This window comes from Cyrtonyx montezumae, unplaced genomic scaffold, assembly GCF_038088225.1.
Source record: "Cyrtonyx montezumae isolate F1298 unplaced genomic scaffold, pur_monq_1.0 scaffold_13, whole genome shotgun sequence".
Lineage (NCBI taxonomy): Eukaryota > Metazoa > Chordata > Aves > Galliformes > Odontophoridae > Cyrtonyx > Cyrtonyx montezumae.
In genome coordinates, this window is record NW_027071859.1 from 29,455,322 (window position 1) to 29,471,661 (window position 16,340).

Here is a 16,340-nt window from a genome sequence, read left to right on the forward strand (position 1 = left end):
AGTAGCTATAATAGGTTAATGTGCTTCAATCACAGGGGAAAGGAAACTGTAAGTCTTCCTGTGTTAGAGAAATTGCTTTAAATGGCATGAGCTGTGTGAATAGAATATGCTGGAAACTTTTGTATGTTAAAATCCTCATCATCTTTACATATCCTGAACTGTGTGTGAAGGGAAGAATTAACTGATAAGTTGAGTATATTTAAACACAAAAAAGAGATCTACTCTATATGAAGTATGCTACAGTAATTTTTTTTAAAGTCTCATCAGAACGTTACTTGATTTAAAAAACTATTTGACTTTGCATTCCTTGGTCTCTGCTTTAGAATTACCTTCAAGATTAAATGACAGAGGATTTAAAGTAATGACAGGTTGCTTTATATGTTGACAACGAGGATGTTAGGAGCAGCAGCATTCCTAAAGTGATCTCAGCAAGCGTTTGCTGTCTCTTCAGTCCTTTTTAAATTCCTTGGAGGCAGCAAAAAGCAGGTTGTGTGAAGCATGTCCTGACACATTCTCTGTGAGATTGAGTGTCTTTTTCTGCTTGTGGCTGTACAACCTCTTTAGGGGAACAATGACTTTAGTCCTTTCCACTGCTTATGACCAAGGGATTTGCAGCCTCTTCACTAATGGTGAGAAATTTTGATGCTCCTTTTTCTTCTAGATGTGAGGAAAATACAGACATGGTGCTTGTCTCCTAACACATGGCTTTGCTGCCAGTGTTTTCTTTCCAGCTTGCAGGCTCATGTGATTCTTGCTGGGAGGGGCAAGTTCTACCTTAGTGATGTGGCAAATGTTTTTACAAGTTCTGGAATCCCTAAAGCATGTCACTTGGGTAAGTGAATCAGTTTTGGAGGAGAAAATAGGAAAAGCCAGGAGAAGTGAGGCTTTCAAGTTGTGAGGAATCCCTATTCTCATTAGGGTAAGGACTCTAAAGTAGGTTTCAAAAAAGAACTCATTCAGCATATTTAAAATGGCACCGTTGGCCATTCAGAATGTGCCAATGCTGGCAACTTTCCTAGTTAGTTCAATGAGCTTTGCATGCAATCAAATACTTCTTTTAACTGGGAACTTACTTAGCTGCATAACTTGAGGAGTCTAAGGCTTGAATGACTTGGCCTTAGTATGTATTTTGCTTGTGTATTGTAGATTCCATGTAACGTAAAACTATTTTCACGCCATATTTTTATAGAAAATAAGGTCAAAGTTCCTTAAGAAGAAGATTTTTGGTGCTGCTCTATTAGATGTTAGTGTTGCATATGCTTATAGTGTGACAAATCAATATATTTGTAAGAAATACATGAAAGGGTTATTTAAGAGCCATATGCCCAGCTGTGTGAGAAGTGTGTACAGTCATTTATCTCAGACGAGAAGGGACTGCATTGCTGCTCACCTCACATACTGGGACACATGCTAATGACAGAAATTAAGGTATTTGCACCCCAGGTCAGGTAAAGACAAGCCTCTCTTGGTCATATGACTCACTGTATGTGTATGAGTGTGTGCGTGTGTATACTTATCTATAAAGGTGCACGCTTGCAGAGACTTAGCTTTGAATCTGTCCTGTACTTCATACTTCACTTGAGCTAGACCCTTTTTGTTCATAGCTTGGGGTGATCATGCAAAAAGCTGCAGTTAGTAGTGGTCTGTGGACCACCCAGAAAATTGTTCAGTTTTTGAATTATCTTCTTACACGAGCTTAAGTGAGTCCTCTATAGGTGAAGTATCACAGGATGGAAAAGGGCTGGAAGAATTTGTCTTGACAGGCTGGCTCCAGTCTGTTGTCTGGCTGCTTTGATGCTGGGTAACAGGAATAAATATAATAAACTAATGTCTGTGTACTAAATCCTGGTAGCTTACTAGATTTGTATACAATTTTTTTGTTGTTACAGGAAATACTGGATAGATCCCACAATGGAGGACGGGAAGCCCGTTTGGGCTCCACACCCTACTGATGGCTTTCAGATGGGCATGATTGTGGACATTGGTACTGACTACTTAACTATTGAACCTTTGAATCAGAAAGGCAAGGTAAGTGTCTGAAAAGTGAAGGAACAGAGAAAAACCTCATGTATGTATGTATTTTAACCCGTGGACCAAATCTTTGCCAATATCCACCATTACATGCAGCCTGAACGAGTGGGGAACAAGGTTTTCTTTTCTGCTCTTTGGCTGAGGAACTTCATTCTGCTTTAGCAGGCATTGCTAGTGAAATATCCCACTGATAAAAAGTGCATGTTTTCTGTCAATTAGCTGAATGTGCATATGTGCTTAAGAAGGATAGGAAGACAATCTCCATAGTTATTTGATTTAGTGCTGTATACTTGATATTTCTGAATTTGAGACTGATAACATAATGTCAAACAGAGGTCCTATGGAATTGCTACATTAAATTAAAGGTGAAAGAAATGCAGCTTATGAAATGAAGTCCTAATTAGTGTGTTCAAGCTGCTTCATTTATCGTGACATCTTTCAGATTCAGTACATCTTAATTAAATGTCAGTTTTTACAGGAAGTGCCTTGTTACTATTAATTATCCTAATTCACATGTCCAGCATCCTGATTTTTACTAACTGGATTAAGATTATGCACTGTTATAGAAGATGTAATTTGGTCTTTGGATACACGATATATGCAGTTTCTAATGATTTTGTCTGTTTTGCAACTGCAGGTATGCAAAGGCAGTATTTTTTCATAACTTTTTTTTCATGTCTACAATAATAGAAAATGTTTTGTCACAGATCAAAAGGTTATGCAGCAGTTCTTCCTTTGGGAGGAATGTTTATAGACTTCCTTAAAAATAAATAAATAAATATATATATGACAGGAAGTAGATTTTTCTTAGAAATAAGAAGTATAACATCTTCTTTGTGTGATAGCTTTGTGTGTGAGATAAGATCTGTAGGTTCAGTAATAATATGTATTCTTCAGTCTGGGAAACAGCAAAATTATTCAGATAAGAGTATATTAAATATTCCAAAGCTGTGGTTAAGTAGGCTTTTACTGATTTAAATGATGTTGAGCCCTCGTCCTCTTTCTGTTTATATGCCCAAAAGGTTCTGATGTAAGCAAAAGTTGACATATTGAAAACAAAAGTCAATAAAGAGATTTTTGAATCTCTATTTATTTCTAATATGCCTGCTCTCTTAGGAGCCCCCTTTACCCTCCTTATTTATTTAGTTATTTTCTTAAACAAAATGGATATTAAAATACAGATATTTTACCTTTGTGGTACACAGTGAACATTCTGTGCTCATTCATGTAAGGGACCAAACATTTCACAATTGGGCATTTAAATTCGGTAGGGATTGTGGTTCTTTACTTCTGTGTATCACACTTATATAAACAGAGGTGGAGTAAAGCATTATCTTAATTACCTTCTCAGTCTTTCCAAGGTGACATCAATTTCCTTTTATAGTGAAATGTTTCTTTTGCTTTTTGTCTTTTGGAGAAGACAGCGCTTTTGTGCACTGGGGGACCACTGGTTTGGAGCAGTCAGCACTTGCACCCACGCTTACCAACTTTGTTTGCTCAAAATGACAGCTCAAAAGTGCTCTTCAGGAGTGATCCAGCATCTCCAGAGTTGCCCGTGATAATTACAGGGAGGAGATGAGTAACCCAATCGTGTAAACATACCCGGGCAGTGTAACTTATTATTATTTTTTAATCTGGGTCATTAACATGTCATATATATTCTCTGGAGAAGTTGGCACCTTACCCAAGATAACCGATTGAAAAGACAACATGCATGTGTGCTTTTTTTGATTGTTGCCTTTTATACCATTAATGGTTAATTAAAATACACTGCTAATAACCACATTAAATGCTGTGAGGTGGCAGTTTCCTGCTATCCTGAAGCCTTCCCTCCCTCCCCTGCCCACAGCGAGCCTTGGCGTTGTGGTGGCACCCTCAGCCATGTCAGTGGAGCTGTGTAACACAGCAAACTAGGTCAGAGAGGGGATCCGCCTGAGCGACCGAGAAGTGGAAAATTTCCAGGACGGCAGCAAGCAGCAGCAGGAAGGAGAACCTAGTGCATGTGTGGCCACGGACGGCTTTGTGTTGGGAAGCTGAGCTGCCCAGCCCAGACTGGCGGAGGTAGCTGACAAACATGCTGATTTACTTATGAACCAGCAATAGCATTTCTAGATACCAGAGCTCCTGTAGAGTTACCAACAGTGTTTACTTATCCCTGCCAACGCGTCTAAAGAGAGATGGGGATCTGAGGAACCAAGTCTGTGTTGTGTAAGAGTAATGCAAGTGGTGAGGGCTTGTTATCTGAATAGAGTGCGTGAGCTGTGTGATGGGAACTGCTCCCCAAAGCTAGATCGTGGGCTTTCAAGGCTGAAAAAGCTGGAAAGAAAAGAGAGAAACTAGAGAATGGATTGTGAATGAGTGGGATCCCATCAGGCTGGTAGCCTGCCACCTTCCTGCTGTCCCACACTGCGGTGCCAGGAGGGAGGCAATGAGAGGACAGCCTGTTGTTACACTTGGCTGATGCTGTGCTTACACATGCTGTACTCAGAATCACAGAATTGTAGGGGTTGGAGGGGACCTCTAGAGTTTATCTAGTCCAACCCCCCTGCCAAAGCAGGCTCTCTAGACCAGATTGCACAGGTGGGCATCCAGAATGTACTTTTCAAACTTACAGAAAATCCTGACCTTAGGAACTGCTGAAAATAGCTTTTGTTGTATTGTTTGATGCTGAAATAGGGCAAAGGCAGATCCTAGTGTAATGGCCAAACAGGGAATTTAATATTTTCCTAGAGGTAGCAAATCTGAATTAAGTGATTAGGGAGATGCGTCTGAGGGGCTTGAACCTTGAGAAGCCTTTCTAGGACCCACATATTACTGAGGAGCATGGGGTGGTGAAAGAATTTCTCTAGTAACGAGTTTCTGTCAGTGCTGCAGAGCTACACCAGCTTGCAGCTGTGTCTCTTGAGAAAGTCCCTGAAGGGTCCTGGAAGGTTTTGTGGGGCCCGTATCCTGGTATGCTCTGAATAACCAGAATGGCATTTAACCAGGTTAAGTATAAATGAATAAATGTGCTCTGAAAGTAAGGATCAGAACGTCCAAAGTTCAGTGTTTTCAAGCAGAAGCATTATTTTAGCAGTGAGTGCAGCTCGCATGAGCAAATAAAGCAGGCTCTTATCTGCCGTACGAACCATTTGTGTTGCTTTAAGTTGTTCTGTGAAACGCAGCTGAGAGCAGGGATGCCTCCCTGTCTGTATCTGGGAGGTATAAAGGAAGGCATGGTTACACAGATTGGATTACATGGCAGAAAGAAGATCCTGCTTGAACGGAGAGATATCTTTTTTCACTCATCTAGTTTATGGAAGAATTGTTAAGATTGCCATTGGATTTCAAGGGCTGCCTCATTACAAAGGGGAAAAAAAAGCCTACACAAAACCCACAAATCCTCGGTTTTACCTTCTGAGAACATTTTAGAGTTTATAAGAATAATATAATTTCAGTTTTTGGGACAAGTTTGTCCTAATCTATGTTTTAATGGACCTTTGACCTGAAGTGTTTTCCTCTTAAAGTCAATTTATTTCAAAATACAAGACAACATTGCCTTGGATATTTTTTTAAATGATAGATGTATGATAGCTTACCCATTTTTCTATTTAATTGATTAGATTTTAATAGTACTTGGCAATATTTACAGCTCTACACCTTTAAATAATGTACTTATCTACACAACAAGTAATCACCTTAAACATGAGGCATTGGAGCAACTGACAGAAGTAAAATTCTTGGTTGACGTAGTTTAAACTATGCCAATCTAAAAAAAAATCCAGCAGGAGAACAGTCATCTTTATATTGCTTATTTGTATTGACATTCATTAAATATTTAGGCATGATACTATACTAAATTAAAGAAGACAGGAAGGGCTTGGAGAAGGACATCTGGTTTGTCACAAGCTGTCCCTGCAGCATATCTAATGATGCAATTTCTAGCAATTATTATTTCACAATTCCCATTGTGTGAAACAATGGAGGAGGAGTCAGTATGAATTCTCATTAATGTCTCATTGAGATTTATCTTTGATCAGAAGGCTGAGATTGAAAAAGCCCTTCTGAGATAGATGTGCTATAACCTTGTTTTAGATCTGTCAGATGTTGGAGCATCAAAGATTTGTGAAGTGTTACAGAGTAGCTGGATAGGTTTTCTCCTTTATAAAAAGTCCTGTCCTTAGTAGTGGTTAAACGTGAGTCTTGTCAGTCGACAAGAACAGGTGAAGTTAGATTTTTATGAAACCAGTCAAACTTTCTTAATCTTTTCTGCTGTTTCTTTCACTATGAACAAACAAGATGTTGTGGAGTCTCCTTCTCTGGAGACATTCAAGACCCTCCTGGACGCCTACCTGTGCAACCTGGGCTAGGGAGCTGCTCTGGCAGGGGGCTGGACTGGATGATCTCTAGAGGTCCCTTCCATCCCCTACAATTCTGTGATTCTGTGAACTCAGTATGTGGGAAATTGTTCTGTTCAAATCTTCACCCAATGAGATACACTTTTTATTGTCAACAAACTTGCAGAAAAAAAATGATAGTAATTTATTCAAATTACATTGCTTTGAGAGGGAGGGAAGGGCTCTCTGCCCTGCTAGAACTGAACTGGGTTGGATGACGTTCTGATCCACCACAGCTTCACCACGCTCTGAAGGATGGTGGTCTGACAGACATCAAAGTGTTCCAAAGTCACCATGCAGCTTCCTTTCTGTTACAGAAGCATTTTATACATTTTTTTTCTGTTTGATCCTGATAAGGAGATGGCGAAATATAATTTATGATGACTATAATTTGCATACAGCATGATAACTTTGTAGGGAAGGGATATTGCAGAGTGAATGTTTTTCAACTGGCAGGAATTACTTTTGCTCAGTGATGATATTAATCTTTACCTCTCCAGAGAAGGCTGGAATTTGCAGATGTTTGTGGTGGTCTAAATTACAAGATCACATTTATTGTATCTTTTGTAGCAAAGCAAAGATGAGCTAATTGCTGTATTTCTCCTAAACTTCCATCTGAGATGCTTCTCCCTGGATACGAAATTAAAGAGGCAAATTTCTCATTTATTAGGATCATTCTTTTTGTGATCTGGTTGGTTATCTTAAAAAAAAAAAGAGTAAACTAGACATCTTATCTGCATTTCCACAGGGAAGAGGCCTGTAGCAGCATGGTGGCTGTCGTGTTTAATTGGTACATCAGCATTTTTTGTTCATTCCCAGATGGCTTAAGCAAGCTATTAAAACCATAAACAAAAAGTATAATTCTAATCCTCTTGCGCTATGCAGTAGTTTTGTGTAGATGTATTAACATTTGCCCTGGAATGTTTCTCCTTTGTTTTTACAGTAATGTGAATTAAGATTTCTGGAGAATAAAGGAGAAACAGTTGTTTTTAATATAATTTTTTTCCACTTGGATGTGGACAGTTCATAAGTGGCTGATTATACACCTCTGGAATTAAGGGGCTGAAGATAAGTCTTTTTTTTACTTGAGTAACTTGAATAATTTGTTGAAGAAAACAGTTAAAATCCATAGTTAGAGAATTTGGGTATATAGCGAGTATTGTTTACTGAATATCTGTATTGTAGGTGAGAATGTTTTATAGCACAGTACTTCCACTGAGCTAATAATTTCATTTTTATTCTTTTGCTTCAGTGAGGTAGTTGTTTGCCCTTTAGAGTTCTGTTACCTTTGTAGTATTGTTGGTTTTCTCATCTTTCTTTTTGGTGCAGTCTCTTGTTCTGTGTGACAATTACGTGCAATTCTAAAAAAAGGATCAAACATTTCTGTGTTTTTGTAATGTCATGCAATAATGCAAATGCTGCAGTTCTTATCTGCATCTAGTAGGTCAGGATTTCCAAAGCCGTTACAAAGCTGGAAGCTTCTTTTGCACCATTGTGGTACGTTTACTTGCAATGTGACATAAGACATCTTTGAATTCCTTATTTTGAAGGAATTTTGACAGTGTTAATATTTTTTCACATAACAGACTTTCCAGGCTGCTATCAATCAAGTGTTTCCTGCTGAGGAGGACAGCAAAAAAGATGTGGAAGATAATTGTAAGTTATGAATTTAAAAATAAATTAATTTTTTTTTTTTAAAGATCATATTGTTAGCTTACAATATTTCCTATTTGTGTTGTTTTCTTTGCTTGAAGTTGTATAGGAAATTTACTAACCCTTTAAACTGGAAGAAAGCCCCTTTTAAATATAGTTCATTGCATATTTTTTCTAAACTTTCATCCATGCACTTTAGAGGAAACCCATGGTTACATGAGTTATTCTATGTTATGTTAACAGTGCAACTGTTACTTGACTGACTTCAGATATATGCAGCATCTTGATCAACTGCAGTGTGTATTTCGTGGCTAGCTAAATCTCTTACAGCACAGCAAAAGAATTAGTTGCTTAATCAGTAACTGTATTTCACTGCATTTTCCTGCTTGTAACCCGTTCATTCCTGGCAGCATTCCTGTGGAAGTATGAGAAGTTGAAATTATCATAACCTTTCAGAATTTGCAGGCAGGAATCTGGGCCCTTTGGGTCCACTGGAAATGGAAGTAGGTTATACTGAATCAGGCAGATGAGTGATGTTGGAGGACTTTTGAAGTGATCTTGCATGATACAAATTGTGTTGCTGTGCAGGGCTTTTATTCTGTTAAATATTTTGTGGTTTGTTGTGTGGAAACAAATTGAATACCCAGATGTAGGGTGAGGAGAGAGAGTACCAAGAAAGATGAGTGAAAATGATTGCCTTTTATAGAACTGTTGCTTTCTGTGAACAAATCTATTCACAGAAACTATCTGATCTTGAAGTTCTGGTGAATGGAATTCTTTTGCTTCTGTTGTTCATTTAAAATAAATAAAAAGTAGGACTTTCAAATTCATTTGGATGGTTTAAGATCTACTGTTTCTATTGTGGAATTGTATTTATATCCCCTGGCAGGAAGTACGACTGTTACAACTGCTCTGTAATAACAAGAAAAGGAGACTTGAGGCTTCTGATTGGGCTAGATGATGCAGTGCTTTTACAGGTGGAACCAAACTGGCAGCTTTGCTTCCAGTTGCTTGTGTTTTTGTGAATGTAATGTGGCTAAGAACTTTTCAAAGTTGGTATCTCTCTCTTCTGTGCTCATGATGGTTGTTAGGGAAATGCATTTAATCTGTTTGTCTGTCACAGTGATGCTGCTGAGGTGTCCTGGCATCTCAGTGTACTAGTCAGGGAACTGAAAATTGAAATGAAATAACAGATGTAATTTGAGATTTTATTTATGTACTTTTCAATTAATTTAGAACAGTCTTCCTACTGAAGAGAATATCTTCTATGGTTTACTAAATTAAATATAAAACTTCAAAAATGTGCTGCTCAGCAATCTTTTCTGTATCAGATATTATTTTCAGACTTCCCGTGTATTTCTACCTTTTGCTCAGCATTGAGGTTTATCTCCAGCATATATTAATCCCTTTTTATCTCTCAGAGAAGATTGTGGATATTCCACCTCTGGAAGCATTCAAGACCAGGTTGGATGAACCTGTAGTAAGGAGGTTGGAACTAGATGATCTTTAAGGTCCCTTCTAACTGAAGCCTTTCTGTGATTTGTGCCGAGTGTTGATCTCTAAGAAGAGCATGTTAAATACAGATCACTAGGAAACATGACGAACTACTAGGTACTTTCTGTCTCTCATTATAATAGTTCTGAAAAATCCTGAAGAACTAGTTAATAATACACAGCATTCGAACCTATCCTTAGTGATTAACTCAGGGAGTAATCTGCTGAAGTATTTTGATTTTTTTCCCCACCCTTAGTATATTGGAGAGATGGAAGACTGGCTGAAAGGGAGGACTTTTTTGTGAACCTAGCCCTTCCACTTCCATTTCCTGACACTGAGTGCCAGACATCACTTCTGTGAACCTTGTGTATGTAAATAAATGTAGGGCCTGTGCACGTATGCTGCTTATATTGAGGAATGAGCAATATGAATAACAATAATTATCTCTCTGGTTACTGTCTTTGCGTCTGGATGTAGTTGTAGATTTTACGGTGCTTATTCTAAAAAATGTGCATTTTTGAAGATGCTGACATAAGCTTTATTTTGCACATGCATTGAGGTAGCAGTGTTTCTCTTGGAGTCAGGCTCCTATTACATGGTGAATCTGCAGGTACAGTGCCTTTAATGAGGACTGAAATCCTCAGAATAGTGGGGGCTAAGAGAATGTTGAAATCTGGGGTCCTATATTGTTCAGATGATTACCAAGTTTTTTGGGGATGCCTAACGATTTCCTTTAAAATGTCATGCAAACCACATGATGTAGTTCATTTGAAGATGAAATCAAGGGAGAAGGTTGTTTCTTTTGAATTTTAAGCGTACAAAGACTATTACTGTACAGCAGTTTCTTAACTCGTACTGAGAATTAAAATGATTAAACATAATCAACAGTGTTTAAAATTTACAACCTCCCCACCTATGCCCACAATATGGGGGATGAAGATTTTCTATTTCGTTAGAGCAAACAGAAGTTTCTGATTCATTTCTTTCTATAATTTCTCTTTCTCTTGGGATGACCTAATTGAAAGAGGTGACAGCAGAAATAGGTCTGGTAGGGCAGCCCTGCAATTTGTGGTCTGGGAGCCTCTGACATAGAAGGTTTGTATGTATGAGGGATTTTTCAGAGGAAGATGCTTTCTTCTAAACAGCCCAGAAGCTGCAAGGTCCTTTGAGAAACATAAATGCCTCCAGTCATCTGAAGTAAAGCTGTATTTTAGCTAGGCAGGAAGGAAGCACAGTTATTCAGTGGAGGTACACAAGCCAGAAGAAGGCTGCAAGCCACTGCTAAGTGACCTTTGCTTCAAACTGGTTTTGGTATATGTGGTAAGAGGTGCAGCCACTCTTCTACTGCCAGTATCTTTTGAGTCAGTAGAAGGAGCATTGAGGGAGAAGTTAGGAGCTGCTTGCTGAGTGAATTGTCTGAGCAGATTGGCTTCAGGCAATGTGAATTTCCAGTCTGTCTTGCGTATCCACAAAAATAAGCTAGAATTTGTCTATTGCTGCCAGAGCCCTTGAGGCCCTAGGGACATTGGTCCCACGTGGCTCAAATTCAGAAATGACACTATCTTTCTACGCTTCGTTGGTCACTGCATACTTACGATGCATATATGGGCCTCATGTGGAGTAGGGGTTTACAGTTATCACTCAGCGCTTATTCTATAAGCAGAAGTCAAACGTATACAACTTTTCAAGTGCCACTAATTCTACAAGACATAATCAGTACAGTAGCCAGTCAGTTGTAACAAGACAAAATAGTGTTCAGCAGTTGAATTTTAGGCAAATAAAGAAAGATGACCAGGCATATTTGAAAACTGGGGCTGTGTAATAAGCAGTGCCCTCTGTAATTTCAGGCTGCCAAACATATTCCAGTTTCATAGCTGAAAACAAGGCCTAGCTTTGCCAGTGTGTTGAAACTGTGCATGCGCCTGCTCTCTGCCTCATGTTGCCTTTTTCTGATGTGCTGGTGGAGTTTGCAGCTATTTCGTATTAATATATAAAGAAAAAAAAATTGCTAGGTTTTGCTGTGGTAATGTTCTCCCTTCCCCCCCCATGACAGTTTATGTGAGGAGGCCAAGAGATGTGAAAGGTTGCATTGGTGCTTGATGTTGTAATCACATTTTCCCTGTTGCCTCTAGAAAACAGTTGGGGAAATTAAGCAGCTGAAAATCTCCATAAGCCAGCTTTTATTTGAAGCATCAGTTAGGTATTATTGCTCCGTGGAAGCTGTTGCAGAGATCAGAGAGGAGATAGAAGGAAGAAAAGAGTTGGTGTGATGGATTTTGATAGATATTGGTTTCCAAGCTTGTAGAACAACACGTAGGGAAAAACACTGTGTGTGTGAGGATGTTGTAAGGGACCTTAGAGCCGACAATTTGTACTTGCAGGATCTGCGTTGAGGCTCCTGAAGTCTAATTCTTTGTTCATCAACTTTCTTTAACGTAGGTTGTACAATGAAGAGAAGGTTTTTTGAAGCATATATTGATTGAGTCAGCAGTTCTGCCTCAACAAAGCATAATGATAGGAATGATAGGATTAAACTGGAGTCAAAGAGAGAGGAAGTAAAACGTTCCTTAATCCGATGACTCAGTTGCTGTGCTGTACACAAAGGTAGTCCTGTGGTCTTAATGCTGTATGACTGTCTTCTACTTGCAGGTTCCCTTATGTATTTAAATGAAGCCACTCTCCTTCACAATATCAAAGTTCGGTACAGTAAGGACAGAATTTACGTGAGTATTACCTGTCATGTCAACCAGACTATTGGTAAATATCCTTTCAAAAAAGCCTGAATCCATAAAAAATTCTTACTATTTCTTTCCAATCACAGAACATTAAAAGAAATTTTAACATTGTAAATTTAGGAGGTATTAGGCATTTGCTACCATGCTTAAGACCCTGTATCAGACTGATGCTAGCTAATTTTTTACCAGGCAGAGCAATAGGTTTTTTTTCAGCAGGAGCGCTCAGTTGCAACTATAGCACAGTGTTGTATCACAGATGTCTATTCCTGTTGGGAACTTACTTCAGGACTGCAGTAGCTATTAACAAAGATGGTTCGTTCTTCATTATTTTTGAACGAAGCAAACAGGTGCCGTCTCTGACACTTCCTAGCTCAGATGTCCATCTTAATCTTTTATATTGCTATCAGATTCCCTAATTGTACTTAATGAATTCTGACTGAATTACATTTTGTCCTTGCCATCTGCCCTGACACTGACAGCTGTGAAATACAAGAAAGATAAGAATTTTCTTTCTTATTTTTTTCTAATAGAAAGCTGGCTTGTGATAATGCAAAACATCTACATAATTTCTAAGTGTTAGTGTTTAAAAAAATAATCAACCTTTTGGTTAGTCTGCTGTTCTAAATTGAAATTATTTAGAGTGGTACACTCATATATGCACAAAGAAAGTACAGTTGTTTTCCTTTGTTGCAGTTAACTTTACAGAGCTATAAATGTTTTATGGGTTCAAGATAAAGCGCCAGCTTTAAAATAAATAAATCAAAATGGTGATTTGAATGCTCTACTGGAAAAATAATAATGAAGCGCACACAGAAAACAATGGAATAAACTCTAAAACTGAACGTATCATGAGGGAGGATGGTATTTATGTTCAGAAAACTTTTCTTTAAACAAGTGTTACTGATACGTTGTCTTGAGTACATATGTTTTCTGGAAAAATATCAAATTATCTTTACCTTTCCATAGTACCTTTCTGATAGAGTATGAATTTATTGTATTTGGTGTATTTTGTTTAGTTCTGATTAACAAACTTTGCCTTGTTACTGAAAAGAAAATTGGTTTTAGTACTCACAGCTCTTAGAGAACTCTGTGCTTGTGTTCTACATTATTGAAATAACGATGGAAAGAGAAGCATCTGAGCAAATTAGAGCATTGTCTGTGATCCAGCCTTCTATCAACATTTCATGAGAGTGTCTAAAATTCAGTCTGGGGATTTTCAGTCCTGGTATACATTCACTAACAATGAACCAAATAAGTTATTCAGTCTGAGGTTTTCTCTGATTTTCTTTATACTTTTTTCTCACGAATCTGCTTATTTTTTTTTCTGTGCTTCAAACATCAGATCATCCTTGTATGTGATCTGATCGTTAAAATGAAAGTATAAAAGACTTTTCAGATGGAAGAGTAAAAGAGCAGACTTGATTTTGTTTTTCTTTTCCCTTAAATTCTTTGTCAATTATAGAGCATTTCTATTCTGCATTTTTCACTATGGAAGCAGCCATAGCTAATTTCTCTCAGCTGAATGCTTTTATTGCCTGGCTTGAGCGTGTTCCCAGGCAGTATTCTGTCAGTCCTTCCTGCTGAGTTGCTTCCATTTGATATTGAAAAATTATTGTCCTCATTGGAGGAGACTGCATTATGCTAGCCAAGAGCTTGTTTTTTTTTTCACTTTATAGGAGGACGTAGTGATGTCTTATCCCTGATCCAGCAACTCATACAATAGGAAATCATTTAAAAGGAGGGGGACGAAGGTCAAATTCGGGATGTGCTCCACAGTTCAGTAGTTAGGAAATTCTCTTGAGAAGAGCTTTTTTTACAGAAGTCCTGGAAAGATAATTAGAAGAACTCTGCAAACATACCCCTTCTTGTACCTGCATTAGCTGGAGAGAGCTATGCTTTGCCTATACTCTTCAATAATAATAGAAATTTGCTGTTAACCACTTTAGTTGTATACTAGCTAATAGTTTGCTGTTAATTCTTTTCTTCACAGACGTATGTAGCCAACATTCTTATTGCAGTGAATCCATATTTTGATATACCTAAGTTCTATTCCTCAGATGCTATTAAAAAGTACCAGGGTAGATCACTTGGGACATTGCCACCACATGTCTTTGCTATTGGTATGTACTGAGTCTGATTTTGTCTTTTACAAAACAAGCATTAAACAGTTTGCAGTTGTATGTAAATTGCACCTTTGCAGCAGTAATTCAATTACTGTATGCTGTTACAAATAATAAATGGCGGGTAAAATTGCCAATTTTCACCTCCTCGATACGCAGTTTGAAGATTTTTGGTAACTATTTATGATTGTTCTGTTCCTCCAATGTTTTAGGTCTGAGCAATTTTAATATAATATACAATCATAAAATAATATGATTTTTAGAAACATAAAACTGGCAAAATATAGCAATTTAATTTGTCTTTTACTGTGTTGCCAAATCACATGCACTGCCTTGAAAAAAGAAGACTCAGCGGGGACCTGATCCATGTCTATAAATATCTAAGGAGTGGGAGGCAAAGGGATGAGGCTGGACTCTTCTAAGCAGTGTGTGATGATAGGATGAGGGGAAATGACCACAAACTGAAGCAGAGGAAGTTCTGCACAATGTGTGTGGGAACTTCTTCCCAGTGCAGTGACGGAGCAGTGGCACAGCTGCACAGAGAGGTGGTGGAGTCTCCTTCTCTGGGGACGTTCCAGACCCGCCTGGACGCCAACCTGTGCTACCTGGGCTAGGGAGCTGCTTGGGCAGGGGGCTGGACTTGAGGTCCCTTCCAACCCCTACAATTCTGTGGTCCTGTTACAGGCAGAAAATGCATTTAAATATTACAATTGGTGTAAACCTGATTACAGATCACTTGAAAAGTAATTGTGTCGGAGGATGGACAGTCATCATATAATTCAAAGAAAAACTTCAATAGATTGTAACACACAATTGTAAAGATTTTTTTTTTTTACAATGTTGAGTTTGTGTGTTTGTATTGCGGCTAGTTTTTATTGTAATTTTCAGGAGAGTTGCATAATTTTTGTCACATTTCATGTGTTCTTTCATTTAAGCTGATAAAGCATACCGTGATATGAAAGTACTCAAGATGAGTCAGTCCATCATAGTTTCTGGAGAATCAGGAGCTGGCAAGACGGAAAACACTAAATTTGTTTTGAGGTTTGTTCTTTTGAACCAAAGTTATTCAGTGAATCTCTTGTTTTCATGTGTTAGTTTGAAATACGTACAGAGCTAATTGTAAGGTACTCAGCCACACAGCTTTAAGACCCAATTCAGAAGGTTGTGCGTGCTTCTACATCCACTTTAATACATTATATCCATATGGTTAAACTTAAGTGCTGGCATAATAGCAAATGGAACATATGGCAATGGCTGTACATTTACAGAAGGCTTAACTCACTTGTAGTGTCATCGTGTAGTTATTATGGTCTATGATGCAGTCATTTTGGTATTGTGTGTCTGTTAGTATCATTGACGAAATGGAAACTAGGCATTTTAACTGTGTCTTGCAAGACGTACTTGTTTCTGCCTTAAGTGCAATTATCTGTTTTCCCTGTCTTTGTTCCTTCCATTTGCTTGATGAGCTGTGGTTCTTAACTCTTAATTTCTGAGGCAATTGCAGGAACTCCGTAGTATGCTTCTACCCTAATTTACTGAATAAATATTGAGTAATGGGATTCATTTATTTATCAATATTTATGTATGAAAGATACTGAATCAAGCATATTAAACTAAGTAGAGGGGGATCATATTGCCAATCAGCCTTCCTCATACATGTTTTTAATAATCTTGACCATATTTGTGTCATACTTTAACTGCTTTGTATCACTCTGCAACACTAACTGGAGAGTAACGCTCCTTTAAATTCATGTGGAATATAAGTGGCCTGACTATCTATGTAAGCATGTTGCAGGCATTTTGAATGCATTCTGTCCCCTCCTTGTCTTGTTTCCCTCTGTAAATCTTTTCCCTGGCATCATGTATTGCTAGTGGTATTATCTTTCATATCCCAGGAAGAATCATCATGGCTGACCATCTGTCCATCACAC

The 16,340-nt window shown here is 38.1% G+C and overlaps 1 protein-coding gene across 4 annotated transcripts in view; it reads left to right on the top strand.

Annotated features, from left to right (window-relative positions):
• The first annotated feature begins 1,865 nt into the window (after positions 1-1,865).
• The window catches only part of MYO6 (myosin VI), a 71,327-nt gene continuing 56,852 nt past the window's right edge, over positions 1,866-16,340 (top strand). The window contains exons 1-5 of one of the 4 annotated variants that reach the window (XM_065730913.1): positions 1,866-2,028; positions 7,994-8,063; positions 12,204-12,277; positions 14,280-14,409; positions 15,345-15,450. In XM_065730913.1, coding sequence (XP_065586985.1) covers positions 1,912-2,028; positions 7,994-8,063; positions 12,204-12,277; positions 14,280-14,409; positions 15,345-15,450 — 497 coding nt within the window. In that variant the 5' untranslated portion in view covers positions 1,866-1,911. The remainder of the gene's footprint in view (positions 2,029-7,993; positions 8,064-12,203; positions 12,278-14,279; positions 14,410-15,344; positions 15,451-16,340) is intronic. The other 3 variants (XM_065730914.1, XM_065730915.1, XM_065730916.1) reach the window with 3 other exon arrangements.